General features: G+C 37.9%; 1 protein-coding gene across 1 annotated transcript; it reads left to right on the top strand.

Moving 5' to 3' along the window:
• Nucleotides 1-2,266: 2,266 nt before the first annotated feature.
• fez2b (fasciculation and elongation protein zeta 2b) lies at nt 2,267-14,913 on the top strand. The gene is made up of 9 exons (XM_079255566.1): nt 2,267-2,620; nt 5,396-5,504; nt 6,319-6,438; nt 6,555-6,696; nt 8,330-8,457; nt 8,808-8,957; nt 9,917-9,992; nt 10,146-10,211; nt 11,796-14,913. The coding sequence occupies exons 1-9, from the start codon at nt 2,316-2,318 to the stop codon at nt 11,810-11,812; spliced, it is 1,113 nt and encodes a 370-aa protein (XP_079111692.1). The 5' UTR covers nt 2,267-2,315; the 3' UTR covers nt 11,813-14,913.
• Nucleotides 14,914-15,281: the final 368 nt, after the last annotated feature.

Genomic DNA, 15,281 nt, shown 5'->3' with positions numbered 1-15,281 from the left:
ATTTTGGTGACATTCTTGTAATTCTAAAGGGATTAAAGTATGAACATATTTTCAAATATAGAATGTTTAGTAGTTCCACTTTAGGAAATTATTAAACTGGTAACTCTGCACGTTGTTCAAGTAATGGATCATCAACAGGGCAGTACATTTTTTGTTTATTCTGTCATTTCCACAGAAGTTCCAATCAACATGAAAAAATGAAGTTAAAAAAAAATGGGACCAAAAAGGTGTCAGCTGAATCTTTACTTACTTATCTTACTTGCAGATGCATAACTGGTCTTCTGTGTGTCTGTGAAAGAGAAAATCTTTCTGGTGTACCAGATATTAAATAAAAAAGGTCAACATGGGGCATGAAATGCAATGAAGAAATATAGTTTTTCTATAATATATATTTTCTATAATTAGAAAAGCAAATAGATTGTTTAGTATACTGAACAGGGACAATGTAGAAAGACATTGATCACAGAGGAAAATATGCTTTGTACCAGATTTTGTAGCTGAGCTAATTTCCATCTTCAGTCCCTAAAACACACAGTACACATTTATGCATCCACACATACATCCACACACATACATATGTATATATACCTGTATATATGCCTGTATATACACAGACATACACACACCCCTACAAAAAACACACCTATACACACAGTAAAAAAAAAAAAAAAAAAAAATCCAAGCAAGAACCAATGTGCACAAGAAAGTAATTTTTTTGCAAATTATTAAATTTTATATATCTATATATATATATATTTTTTTTTTTTTTTGCAAAAGAATAATTTGTTACCGGTATATTCCAAAAGAATACATTTTATATAAATTCTACAGATCTATATCCAAGGGCATGGCCAGAAGGTTCATCTGAGTAGACACAAACCACCACTAAAATCTAACTTCCACTTCAGGCCCCATCACATGAGCAGACAAGCAGCTTCTAACAAATATGCATTCCCAACTGACTTTTACCTAAGTAAGCTCTAGATGTTCAAGTGTAAGTGAATGCAGCATGTGATGTAGCTTATTTCTCGTATGTTATTCTATTGATGTCATAATCTTGATCATAGGTAAGCATCCATATAGCATCCTCTCTCCAGCTGTCTTCTGTGTGTGATAACATTTGTCTGTGCAAAGTTTGTATTTTACGAAGAGGATATAGAAGTCATAAACGTAAATGCGATGACTGGTGCAAAGTTAATCACTTAGTAGTGCTGAAGAAACACTGACAGAACCAAGAAAGTTTGTTATTATTATTACAATTTTCATGAAAATGAAATAGAAAAATACTTTATTAATCCCCAAAGGGAAATTCAATATTGTAGCAGATAACTAATTAGGTCTTGTTCTGGAGGCTGATGGGTGCTGGCAGGAATGATCTTCTGTGTCTTTCAGTCTTACAGCAGACCTGAAGAAGCCTCTCACTGAACACATTTTGTTGTTTCTTCACTGTGTTGTGGAGAGGGTGGGAAGAATCCTCCATCATCTTCATCAGTTTGTGCAGTATTCTTTTATGGACAATCAGCTCCAGTGGCTCCAGAGTTACTCCAAGCACAGAACCAGCTTTCTTGATCAGTTTGTTGATTCTCTTCAAGTCTCTGGTTCTGATGCTACTACCCCAGCAGATGGATGCAAAGCTGACTGCACTCTCCACAACAGACTTATAGAAGATATGCAACATCTTGGTGCAGACGTTAAATGATCTTAGCTTCCTTAAGAAGTACAGTCTGCTCTGACCTTTTTTTTTCAATAGATGTAATCAGTGTTGAAAGGTCAGAGCAGACTCTACTACTTAAGGAATCATCAGGTATTGTGTGTTAAAAGCACACAAAGCAGCAGTAAAGCGTATAATTGGCTTACAAATTTTGCTTCACATTTTACATTAGATGACCATCTTAAACGTATAAGCAGTTCTTTAAAAATGAAAATAAATAAATAAATAGGCTCATTACAATCTCCTGGTTGGTGTCCCTGCTGTTTATTTAAGGAAGCTTCATGCTTCCTTTAATTTTAAGAGCCAGAGGACACTGTTAGATGTGAAAGTGCTTTTGTTTACTGTAAAGAAGACACAGAGACATTATTCTGCACGTTATTTTATAAATATATGGTCAGAGCAGGGCTCGACGACACAACTTGTTTGTTTAGCTTTTTAGCTCCGTTTGAAAGCGGAGGGGCCTCGGGAGTAACGTCACATCGCCCCGCCCCCTCCAGCCTTAACAGTCAGTGTTCACCGACCGCCCGACTCGTCGTTCTTGTAGCCGAAAACAGAGCGCCACAGAGGGCACTGACTGACTGCCAACCGAGTTTCCACGGCAGTCATGGCGGCGCCGTTAGCCCACTTCGATGAAGACTGGCAGGACTTCAACGAATTCAAGCCTTCCTCGGAATCGGCCAATCAGTTGGACCAGCTGAACTCAAATGTGGGCGACGCGTCGGGCCTGGACGACTGGTCCGACCTGGACAACAGTTTCTCCGGAGAGATCTGCAGCTTCAAGTCGATGGAGGACCTCGTCCATGACTTCGATGAAAAACTGACTCTGTGTTTCCGAAATTACAACACTGCGACGGAAAACATAGCACCTATTAAACCTATCACAGAAGAAAACTTCTTGAAAGACGACGAGTAAGTGTGAATTGTCAGCAAATTTTAATTATGCTAACTTTTAATGTCTTGACAAGCTAGCCGCTTTAGCGTCACTAGCTAACCTCCTAGTGATGGGGACTGAGCTTAGCTAGCTTCAATCAGTGCTGTGCAAAGTTTTATTTGGTTTTACTTTTGCAAAGTAAAGTACATTTTATGTTTAGTAAAAAAAAAAAAAAAGGTAAATATGACTTTTTTATCTTGCATATTGAACAATTTGTTATAAGCAATAAATCACGATCTGTGTGGATATGGGAGAAGAAACGCCACGTTACCATTTTTTAACTATTAAAAAATATATAATTATCAAAGGTAGATGTATGTAAACTTAGATCATCATTCAAATATGCAGTTTTTATATTGTCTTTACCGTTTTAAAACTAAATGAAGTTGGTTCGGGGCGACAGACTGTTTCCCTTATTGCTAACTGACGCAGTACATTTAATTAATGAAGTGTTAAAAAAAAAAAAAAAAGATCACTGTTCAGCATCTTCATTTGGTACCTTTACAGCCCTTATCTCTGTCAGAGGTCCTTAAAAGTTGTTGCATCTCGTTGGCACTCAGATGCAACAGCTATTACTGCACAGCAGCCAGTCACATCACCCCCACAGGGAGCATAGATGTCACATTAACTAAAGAGATGGCAGCATGAATCACCCGCCTCTTGCCCTTATCATCTAATATTATGACGCTCTTGGATCAGATCACGTGATGAGTACAAAATGCAGACAAAACAACTACTTTACTAGAATCCTTAGACTTGGATTATGCATATTTAGTATTGGTATTTTTTAAAAATTCACTAATGAAATATTTGATAAGTAACTTAGCATTGTATAAATGTAAATATACACTGTATATCTGTTTGTATCTATTGTGCAGGTTTAAAATTTTACCCTTAATGCGTCATCAAAATATTTACTCACAAGTTCTAAAACCACTGTTTACAGAAGCTTGATAACCCTGCCTGGACTACAGATGTGTTTTCATTCAATTTTGCATATTTATTAAAGTATAATATTTAATGGATATTGTATAACAATAAAGTCGGACAAGAAGAAATAAAGATTGTTGAGACAAATTGAGGGAAAAAGGAATGAAATAATTGGGGATTAGGCCAGTGAAGTCCAAAGAGGAATGTCAAGCCCAGGCTTTCTGGATGACTGCACTTTCGCAGGACGTGCAGAGACTCTTAACCATTTGTCAAGCACAGCTATCGGTTGTGATGGAAGTGCAAGATGACAAGGACGAAATGCACGTGTACTTGTTTGTAGACTTCAGGTAAAAAGAGTAGAGGAAGACAAATATTACACAACACATGCATTCCCACGTGTGTAAGATAAACATCTGCACAACTATACTCAGCCAAATAACCAGCAAATTGGTTGTGTTAAAGTAAACATAAACAATTGACTATACTGAGACTATCCTTGCCTTTTTTATGCAAATGTACCTTGTACTCACGTGCCTGAGACACTGTTCACGCCTCAGGCAAAAAGCATCTCTAGCCAGCTTTTGCCCTATTTAGAACAACCCAGCAGCTCAACAAGCAGTGCATGAACACTTTAGGGGGAATCATAGATGTTATATAAACATAAGCCCTTATGTGTGTGTTTGTGTAATTGAAGGAGAGAGGGTATGACAATTCAGTAGCACTGTGACACATGAGTTCTCAGCATCCATCCTGTCGCTGCATGCCCACTTAGAGCCAAGGGTACAAAAATTGACCTGTGTGCCCACAGAGTTTTCAATTCACAACAGTCTCTTTTTTCTTTTTGTTCAAAAACACTCAAAATGTTTTGCAGGAGCATACCAATTAACTTCCCTTTTAATTTAGGATAAAATGACAATCAAAGTCTAAGTTTAATCTGTTGGGTTTTTACAAATGAGAATCACATGTGAAGTATAGGTTTTGCCCGCTTAAATTGCAAAGAGTTTTATAATATCTGGAGACAAATCTGTTATAAATATGGTGATGAATTTCACGGTTAACTTCCGCTCAACACACTCCGCACCGCCATCTGTTCGGCTCAAGCCCTCTGCCAAAATGTGTACTGCACAATGTTGTAAACATTCAACAGTCTGAGGGTGTAATAGCAACGCTGTGACACCAATATGACCAGTAAACATAAAATAATCTGAAGTTTGTTACAATCTTGGAATTAGGCTGCATCACATATTTCATGTGTGAGCTCAGGATATATGTGATGTGCGATTTAAGAAGTTGGCGGCACAGTGGTGTGATGGATCGCACTGAGGCTTTGCTGTAAAAAGGTTGCGGGTTTAAGCCTTGGTTGAGGGGGTTGAATCGAAACAGGGGTCTTTCTGTGTGGACTCTGCATCTTCTCACCGTGTATGTTTTAGTTCTCTCCAGGTTCTCTGACTTCCTCAGACTGTCCAAAGACATACGTGTCAGACTACTCTTAATTTTCCCTGAGCATGAATGGTTGTTTGTCTGTGTTTGCCCCTCAATACACTTGCAACCTGTCCAGGGTGTACCTTGCTTCTCGCCTGCTTATTGCCAGGAAAGGTTACAACTTTTAATAATAAAGGAATAAAAAAAGGTTTTAGGGAGTTGATGGCTTCATTCAGGGCTAACAAAGTGTAATGATGAGGGGGTGGTCAGAGAACAGGACACAAAACTGCTAGCTAATGCTGTGTCATAGTGAATAGAGAAGAAAGCAGGGTTTGCATTATCTACAGCCAAAGACAGCTTTTTCTTACAGCTCAGCTCTGTCTCTTCATGCTTTCTTCCAGGGTGTGGAACGCTCTGACAAATAACTATGGCAACGTGATGCCTGTGGACTGGAAAACATCCTACACTCGGTCTCTACACCTGCCCTCCCTCAAACTCAATGAGCATGAGGTATGGCTGTGTGACACACACTCAGTCTGTTTGGTAGTGATCTGACAAGTACGACAAGAAATCTGATACCTGCCCAAAACAACACAATAAACATCAACTGATGGCTGAATATGCTAAATTGCAAATTGCAGTCTTACTGGTTTCAGGATTTTCTTTTGTCTTGGGTGTGGTCTCCTGATTAAGGAAAAAAAAATGTGTGTTTTTATGACATTCTTATAAACATTAAATGAACAGAATAATTCCAAGAACTTTTTTTTTTTTTTTAATCAGTAAAAACAGCTTTGATCGAGTTTTTCCAGTTAGTTATAGTGTTGTTCAGTCTCTGTCCCAGGTAGCATGGTGGGGATTTACCAGAGTGTAATGGCTGTTGCTCAGTGGGTTCTGAGTCAGGAAAGTTCAGTGCCCTGTTCAGTTTTTGAAAGTGATTTTTCTGTATATTTATGATAAAAGTACAACGAATAGTCCTCTGATTGCTGTGAATTGCAGTTTTTGATTGGCTAAGAAAAGCTTCAAATGACCAGACTTTCAGTTTAGCAGCAGCATTCAAACGTCTTTTCAGGTCAGATGTAAAAACCCTGAAGTTTTCAACTGTATCAACACATTAAATAATTCTTAACATGTTTTATCTCAGTCTTTTGTTTTTTATATATATATATATATATATATATATATATATATATATATATATATATATATATATACGTAATATTTTATTTTCTCTAAACTAATATGAGTCTATACTGAACACTTTGAAGCTTTGCTGTCAATCTGCTTCACCTACTGTTTTCTCTGAATCTGTGACTCTGTGGAAAAGAAGTTGGATAACCAGTCGTTGGATCTGTCAGATGACGATGAGGAGCTGAGGGAACAGCTGGATATGCACTCAATCATTGTTCCCTGCATTAACGACGAGCCGCTCTTCACAGCCGAACAGGTAACTCTCTCACATATACTCCAGCTCGGCAGCGTTTGCGTTGCGGCAACAGTTATTTAAACTTTTAAAACATGTTGATTTAAAAAGTATATGAAGTTTTTCCTGTTTGTGTCAAGGTTATAGAGGAGATAGAAGAGATGATGCAGGAGTCACCAGACCCTGACGATGATGAGAGCCCGTCTCAGTCAGACTTGTCTATGCTCTCTCAAGACCTCCACGCTTTGAAACGCTCTGGCTCTAATACAAGCTACGAGGAACGTGAGTGACCTTGCACATGTGCACAGACACAGCAGTATGTATGTATCATTTCACAATTATCACAACCACGGAACAGGCTGAAATAGGGCAAGCTGTCCAGTACCGGATGAAGCTGCTATGCACATGCATACATGTGATTAACATTCTTATGTAATGTCACAAGTACAGACAGACACTGACTGTGTTGCTCTAAATCTTATATAATCAGTTGCTATATATATTTAACACAATTATTAATTTTAATGGTGCTGTAGAAATTCAGTTTTTAACGAGCAAGCTCCAAATCTGTCATTTGTTTTCATTTATACTTAGGAATTTGACCACTTCTAGTAGGAGTGAGAAATCAAATAGATAAATTGAATATTGGGGGGTTTTTTTGCTTCACAATTTTAAAATAGAATTTTTTTGTTTAAAAAAAAATGTTTGTTTTTTTTTATTTCAAATGAATTAAAAATAATCCCTCCAAAAAATGGTCGTTTTTATTGATCTTTTTACTTGTTTTCTAGAGATTTATTGCAGCAGAATGATTATCTGGCTAATGTGTTGTTTTTTTTCTAATTGTGAAATTAAGAAAAGGGACTTGCAAAAAAAAGTTTTGTACATTTTTTTTGTTTTTGTTTTTAGTCTACAAAAATCAGCAGTATTGAAGAATCATGAGAATCACAATTTGAATCAAATCGGCACCTAAAAAAATCAGAATTGAATCAGGACAAAAGCATATCGTCACAGCTGTGGGTGTCACAACATTTAGTCTTAAGGCCTTCACACAACTACTCCAAATATTTGGTCTGAATAATTTGCATAGTAAAAATTTAGATTTTTAAAAATTTTTTCTTCATATTCGCATGTGACAGATATATAATCGACCAATCGGAGAAGGCGTGTTGACTAATAGATCACCGGTTGCGAGCCATGCAGGTGTCACATTGTCGCTGTTAACGCATTTGAATTTTGTACCACCATAATTGAGCGTCTTCATTATTTCTTCTCCGCTTCTTGAAGCAAGCAGTTCACGCCTAAAGCAGATCCTCAAACTGTCCCATGGACATCCTAAAGTCTGTCTTGAAGTGGCCATAATCCAGCTTCAGATTCTGGATTACATAATGAAACTCCCCAAGTGCTTCTTTCTTTTCTAGAGTAGGATGTACCCATTGTGCTCTTTTTGTCTTTTCTTTTGCCGAATCCACACACTAGTGTAATGGCTTGATGTGGAATCCACCTTGTGAGTTTGTTTTAGAGTTTGCATTATTAATTCACAATTTCAGGTTGCACTTGTGTGCATAGACAAAAATGTTGATAATTCACATGCAAATTATTTCAAATTATGTGTTATTTATTTACATCGGACTCTGTGTGTAAAGGCGTTTTAGTCAGAGGGATAGAAATAAAGATGATACCAGAGACTTTCCTTTCATTCAAATCACTTCACCTGTGTGACATTTTGTGCTTTGAATTCCATTTGCCTGGAAGGATTTATGTAAATTACATTCAGCATTGATGGCAGATGTATTACTTTAAAGAAGATGTTTACCTGCGTCATAAAGAATTTTTTGTGACTTTTAACTCATGCAAGATCCATTTGCAACTCACTGTACATTACGGTTATGCTTCCTTTTATAATCTCTTATCACAGGGTTGCGTCGGCTGTCTTTGTCAGAGCTGACTCAGACTCTAGAGGAAGTGGAGACAGCTATTCGCCGCTACAGTGAAGAGCTGATCCAGGCCCTGGCCCTGCGAGATGAGCTAGACTATGAAAAGGAGGTACTTTGAATTTACTGCAGGGAAGTTTGAAATCATTTAAGTGCCTTATTTTTAAGTAAAGGAGCTTTTCAGTAGGCTGAACAACAACCTTTTTTTTTTTTTTGGTTTTAGTTTATATGATCTGGTCAGAACTGACAGGAGCTCTCACAGTGCTATCAGCCAGTGAGACATCAGCAAATTGCCGGCAGCTTTATTTTTACATTTTCGTTTACTTCAGTGTCACGATTCTGTCAGAGCAGTTTTGTCTGACTCTAAAAATAAATTTATCTGAGTGTCAAATGTACAAGTAACACAATCTAAAAGTGTGATCCTGCAAAACGTCAGTTGAAATGAAGCTTGTTTATCTGCAGGTGAAGAACAGCTTCATCTCGCTGCTGATTGAAGTGCAGAACAGACAAAAGGAACACCGCGAACTGCTGCGAAAGAAGAAGAAGATCAGAAGTTCGACCACGGTGGGGCCCAACGGCCAGAGGATAGCCAGCACGCACATACCAGGCACGGTGAGTCGTGGGAGTGGGAGGCATTTATAAAAACCAAAAATGCTAATTTTGTTTATAATCATGTTGGTCAGAAATGTAGATACAATGGTGCACAAAAAACACTATTTATGTTGCATTTACTGACAGATTATGCATCTTTCATACCATAATTTCCAGGCTATGAGTCACTACTTTATTCACATGATTTAAATCCTGCTACTAAACAATAACGCGCCCAGTTTATGTATTTTACTGGCCAACGAGTCATTTTGTGTACAAAACCACACAAAGAAATGCATATGATGTGGCATTCAAGTTAAAGGAAGTCAGTGTTGCTGTTTAAGAAGGAAAGAGAGCTGCTGTTATATTCAGGTGTGCTTTATAGCCTGGAAATTACAGTACTTTAATTGAAACTTTTGAAAGGCTTCATTCCCTCTTCCTCTTGATATAGACAGCTCTTTACCTGTTGCCAATCTCTCTTTATCCTCCTTCCTTTCACTCCTTGTAGCTCCTCACTCTGGAGGAACTCTCCAATGTTATTCAAAACGGCCTCCGTCAAACTTTTGGCTACACAGGAGGGGACAAACAGGTGCCCCTGCTCTTCTTTTTTCCCTCTGCAGTTAAATTCCCGTGCTCCTTTCTTTTCTTCTTTTTTTTCACTGGCATGTTTATTTCCTGTATTCCAGCTACCGTCGCTGTTGTTTGGTGTCATTGGTTCATTTTGTCTGATTGTTGCTGATTTTATACTTTTTTTCTTCACTTCTGCCATCACACTTTCTCCCTTTTTTTTTTTTTTATCTAGTATCTATTTTCCTTTTGTTTTTCAGCTACACTGATCAGCAATCAGCCAACAGTTTCAGCATGTTTCATAGCTTTCTCACTGCACTGACTTTTCTTTCCATTTTTTTTCCAACAAAAAGACAAATGAAAAGATAAATTTGTTTAATTTAATTAGATCTTGTGTATGTCTTCTTTTTTAGTACCTGACCACAGTAATCCCATATGAGAAGAAAGCCGGCTCGCCTTCTGTTGAAGACCTCCAGATCCTCACAAAGAGTGAGTTAATACAACACAAATGCACTGAAGCACATACCACAAAAAAATTCCAGAAAATAGTGATCAGCTTGCATGTAGTAATCTGTCCGTTTTATTACGTCAGAGTGAGATATTCTGCATGCATAATGTAATAAGCTTCCCACTCCTCGGCAGTTCTCCATGCCATGAGGGATGACAGTGAGAAGGTGCCTGCCCTCCTAACAGACTACATACTCAAAGGTAAACACTGACTCCTTCTGCTTTCCTCATCCAACTCCAGTTGAAATTAAACTGCTTCAAGCAGCCTTTTCGGTTTAGGTCTGGGATGGGCAAGTCTGGTCTCAAGGACCACCTTCCTTAGATGTTTTCCTGCTCCAACACACCTGATTCAAATCAAATGGATCCAACAGCTTGTTGTCAAGTTAAGCACAATTATTCATTAGTTAAGTCAGGTGTGTTGAAACACACACCAGGTGTGTCCCTTAAGGAGCGATATTGTACATCCCTGGTTTAGAGGACAGGACTAAGACACAATCAATGGACGGCCGCAGTAGGACACAAGTGATCTCGGCTCTTTCATGATGTTTGCAAGTGGGGACACGGAGGCACACAAATGTTCACTACTTTTGTTCTGAGCTGTCTTTGCAGATTTTCCATCCTTGTAAAACCTTCTGGTTCAACTGCGGATAAAACGATAAAAAAACAGGCCAATAAGTAGTTTGGATAACTTGCAGCTGCTCTGGACATGACTGAGAGTTGGTCCTCTCTGCTGACCAGCAAGCCGCCCCTAATTTGCTTTCCACTTTGTTTATACACACAGATGTATGCTGTACTCATACAAACACAATGACAAGGTTACAGCTGAGTGCTGAACATGTGTCGGTATTTGATACAAGACCAGTTAACTTGGACGACATAAAACCAAAAATCCATGAGACGAAAGTGAAAACAGATGAGGATATAGGGTTCTGAGAAATGATTATTCTTTGAGTAGAAAGTTAGTCATAAATAATTCATTTTATGAAAATAACTATTCACATGTAAGTAATCTTGAGGGTTTGTGAACATTGACACAAGTGAGTAGCAGCGATGTGGTTTTTTTCAAAATGAATTTTTGTGTAATAAACAGAGAAAAGTGAGTTGGAGCCCCATCACAGTGTAAAAATGGAAAACAAATATTGTTGTCTGGTTTGTTCTGTTTTCATTCATCCCAACTTCACATTTAGACCAACCCCCTTTCTGTTGCTCGGAAATACAAAGTTCATGTGTCTTTTATCTGACTGCACAAACATGTTTAAAAAGGGAGGTAAAATGCTTTTCCTTATCACTCGTCATTGTTGACCTGTACCTTCCTTGTCTTTCGCCTGTGCTGCACTGTCCTTCGGGTAGCTCTGGTATGAGAGCTGTGGAAGCCGAGGTTTGTGAGGTTAACACAGATCATTTCCCCCCCCGCCTTCTTTTCTAAACTTTGTCAAACACCCCTTCTTCCTCTCTGTCTGCATAACATCACATTGTAACCAGAAGAAGCAACCTGTCCTCTCTTACAGTGTTGTTATAGTGCTTATTGTGTTATGTAGTGCTTGTGGCTGCACTACACCCACCCTGACGCACACAAACACAGTCACGCATATAATTCGCCTTTACTACAAGCTTGCAGTAGCAGCCGTTCATGCGTTCGTTTCTCACCTGTAACTACTGTTTCCTCTTCTCTCACTGATCTTTTATCCCTGTTGTTGCTCTTCCATAACTCACAGCTCCCTCTTTCATCTGCCACACGAGCAAAGCAGCATTTTCACTGCAGCTGCTGTGTTCTTGTCTCCGCAGTTCTTTGTCCCACGTAAAGTCAAAGGTGAGACTTGCCCAGAGCCATCCAACGAGCCAGCAGAGGAGGGTTCTGGTAAAAGGCGATAGAAGATTGAAATCCGGACCCTCCTTTCTTCCTTCTCAGTTTTCTCATCATAGACTTTTGCTCCTCGTGCTATTTTGTACTTTTCCACTGTTAAGATTTTAACTCTATGTATCTATAAATGATTCTTAGTTTGTATAGTTTTTTTTGTAATCTTTTACCTTTTTTTTATGCTTGGGTGCTGCATCCCTTTTTATTCTGAAAGCATGATGACTTTGTCCGCAGATGCCAGTAATCAGTGTTAGTTTGAACACCTCCAGAGTGGTTAGCCTGTCAGTGAAGCGTCAGGGAAACGAGGTGCTTATTCAGATCTGTGGGCGCCATCAGCAGGCCTTGAGGGGATCTGCAGTCTCGTCTGTTTTGTATCTGTACAGCTGTCTGGCAGGGAAAATGAATCCTGGCAGAATCTGTGAATCTTCAAGTGCCAGGCATGTTGCAGTTATCAAGCATAAATACTTTTTTTTTTTTTTTCATTTTGGGTTTTTTTTTTTGTTTTTTTAAAGAAACCTTGATTGATTGCACATGATATTTTAGTTTCAAGATTTTGCTTGCTAAGGATCAAAGTCAACACCTTTTTAATTTCAACATCCAAATCATTGGCATCTGTTGTTGCATGTTGGTTTCGGGTTAATTGCTTCGTATAAGCTGCAAGGTGAATGTTTAAAATGAAATATTTTGTATGTGACTCAGAGAAATTGCACAGTTTTGCAAACTTTTTGCTATTTGAAAAAGGGAAAAACGCGATACGACTAGAAAAGTGATGGCTGGATGAACAAAGCATATTTTTGAATAAGAGGTTTTTAGCTAGTTTAAGGACTTCATAATCATTTTGTAAATGCTTTCCATTGACCTTCAAGTCCTCAAGTTATGACCCCCAAGCTCGACATCACCTCCACGTTAGTCATCATCTCATGAGTCTGCAGACACCTCCTGTTTCCTTTTGGCATTAGTAGAAAATCATCTGTTTGTATTGTTAGCTTGAAAGTTTAGTTAAGTTTACGTCAGGTTTGATTATTGTGTATTAGACCAATAAGTTGTGGGTGTTATCTCTGATAGGTCTATGACTTTAACATTGTAGGGATGTTGTCGTAGTACTTTACTCAGTCAGTGATCTGGTCATGTACTCGTTGGCTACTGTACAGTACGTCTAATTAGCTTATTGTAAGATCATGTCCATTATCAGCATGAAGGCTTGTTTTCCTGTTTCCTCACATTATTTCTATGAGCATAAGAATTCAAACCAGCTCAAAGGGGCACTCAGCTGATTTCACATGAAAATGATTCAATTTGTAAAACTTAGTGACTTGTCAGAGTAGAATTAACCATATTGATGTTCATAGGGTGTCAGTCAAGAGTTGACATTTAAAAGATAAAACCTGCTTCACTGAAGTTGGGATATTTTAAACAAATTTTTAAAGTGGAAGTTAGACCTTCTTTGAGGCACCACAGAGTTTCTGGGGATTTTGACAACGTATTTACAAATATTTAGTAAGTAACTAAAGCTTAGAGTAAAATCTTTGAATAATCGCCATTTGATTTTATTTTATAATGAAAAATCTAGTAAAACAATATAACTTTGAGATTATTGTTCAGAAAATCTAAAGATTAATCATATAAGCATACCCTTTAGATTTCTGATGATTTATCTCCACTTGACCTAATGGCAAAAGCCTTTTAGTTTTTTTTTTTTAATCTAAGTGTTATTCCAACTAAAATATTGATGTTAAAACGTATGAAGTAGAATCAAATTGAGACTTTTCAATCAGAATCATGTCAATAAAGCCTCTGTCTTAAAGGAAGTGCTGTAGCAAATCTCTGAGATGCCCCTTCGAAGCCGGTTAATGCAAATCCACCACACCGGCAGCGCAGCAGATCAGGTCCAGTCCAGCTCTCAGGTACGGTTATTAGTGTTGGCACTTCGATCTGATGGCTACAGACGATCCCAGATCTGTTCGTCTTGAATACTTTAGCAGCTAATTTATGTTGCTGTATTTTAATTTTTTTTTTCCCTCCAATTTTCTTGCAAGCACGAGTAGCATTGCAAACATCGATCGTATCGTGCAGCGGTGGAACCAGACTTATCCTCAGAATCCTAGATTGTTACTTAGTAATGTTGGTAGGTGTAGCGTACGCTTAAATGGCTCAAGTGGAGGCTGCAGTATCATCTGCTCAGTGTGGTGACAGCATTTACTAAGTTTGGCAAAAGTAAAAGGTATTTACTTTTTGTGAGGAACTGAACGTCAGACTCGTGTTTCTGGTCAGAGGAGATGATTTGGAAATGGCTGCGTCCAATGTGAGTGTCGGGGAAGATTGTACAGAGGATTGCTGCAATGGAAGAAGCCCATTTACTGTTTTTTTTAAAGCAAAGCGAAAGCTCATAATTCTATTTTTAACTATTTATATGTGACTTGTTTATGTCGATGCCAGCTATGAAAACATTTACAACCCAGCATGTGCTGCATGCACTTTACTGCTGCAAACGCATTTCTGCTGATTGATTTGTTTACACACACGTTAATATCACACTAAAGGGACAAGTGCACGTTGCAGTGAATTTCAAAAAGCAGATTAAAGATTTAAACTGTAAAAAAGGTATCAGAAAGCCTCAGCTTATCAAAACGTAATGGATCAAATGCTTGAATGATAAAAGTTTTGATAAAACACTGCCTGCGTACGTTTACATCTATTCCAGTACCGGTTGTAATTGTTTTACAATGAAATGGCAGTCAGGACTGAGGTCACTGAAGGATCTCAGGTCACAACCTCATCTGGTCCTCTCAGCGAACATATCAGTATAACTCCAGTTTAGAGATTTATATTTATACATGAGCAACAATGGATAAAGTAAGAGGCTGCCTTTATAATTGCCTGAAAACTATTTGTACATGGAATATATTCATTTTGTTCTTAATGCAATAGAATGACCCCAGTTTGGGGTTTAAGTTTACTAGCTCATGTGGTACTGCAGTACATTAATTTATTCTGTAAATGTTTGTTTTGTAACTATTTCTTGACTGTAATGGTACAAGTGTTTATGTGCCCAAATGATAATGCAACTCATTTCAAATAAAAGAGTTACCTATGTAAAGATACATGCTGTTGATTTTCTTTCAAATAACTCTTTATGTCTCCCTAATCTTGTGACAAATTGTATTCCAAATGCTCAGATCATGGAAAGAAAATGTGTTGTGGTTTCTTTAACTTGCATGAATGCATTTATATTTAAATTAAGTCTTTAACCTAAGAAGTGATCTTCTCACGTGACAGTTTTGGTGTAAAAGTGCAAGATGAAGATGTTGATGATGAGGTATGAGTTTTATTTAGAAGTAGCAACCATTTAATTGAATGGGAACTGAATTGACATCTTTTGTACCATGACAACATTTGATAATTATTTATTCTAG

The sequence above is a fragment of the Telmatherina bonti genome (genome assembly GCF_933228915.1).
Source record: "Telmatherina bonti genome assembly, chromosome: 16".
Taxonomy (NCBI): domain Eukaryota; kingdom Metazoa; phylum Chordata; class Actinopteri; order Atheriniformes; family Telmatherinidae; genus Telmatherina; species Telmatherina bonti.
Note: the sequence above shows the minus strand (reverse complement) of the source record. Positions and strands in the feature narration are given on the sequence as shown.

What these genes read in the sequence shown, in the direction of transcription:
- fez2b (XM_079255566.1), top strand. Translation starts at nt 2,316, where the DNA reads ATGGCGGCGCCGTTAGCCCACTTCGATGAAGACTGGCAGGACTTCAAC. An exon ending in AACTTCTTGAAAGACGACGA is followed by an intron (nt 2,621 to 5,395) that starts GTAAGTGTGAAT and finishes GCTTTCTTCCAG; the next exon opens with GGTGTGGAACGCTCTGACAA. An exon ending in CCTCCAGATCCTCACAAAGA is followed by an intron (nt 9,993 to 10,145) that starts GTGAGTTAATAC and finishes ACTCCTCGGCAG; the next exon opens with TTCTCCATGCCATGAGGGAT.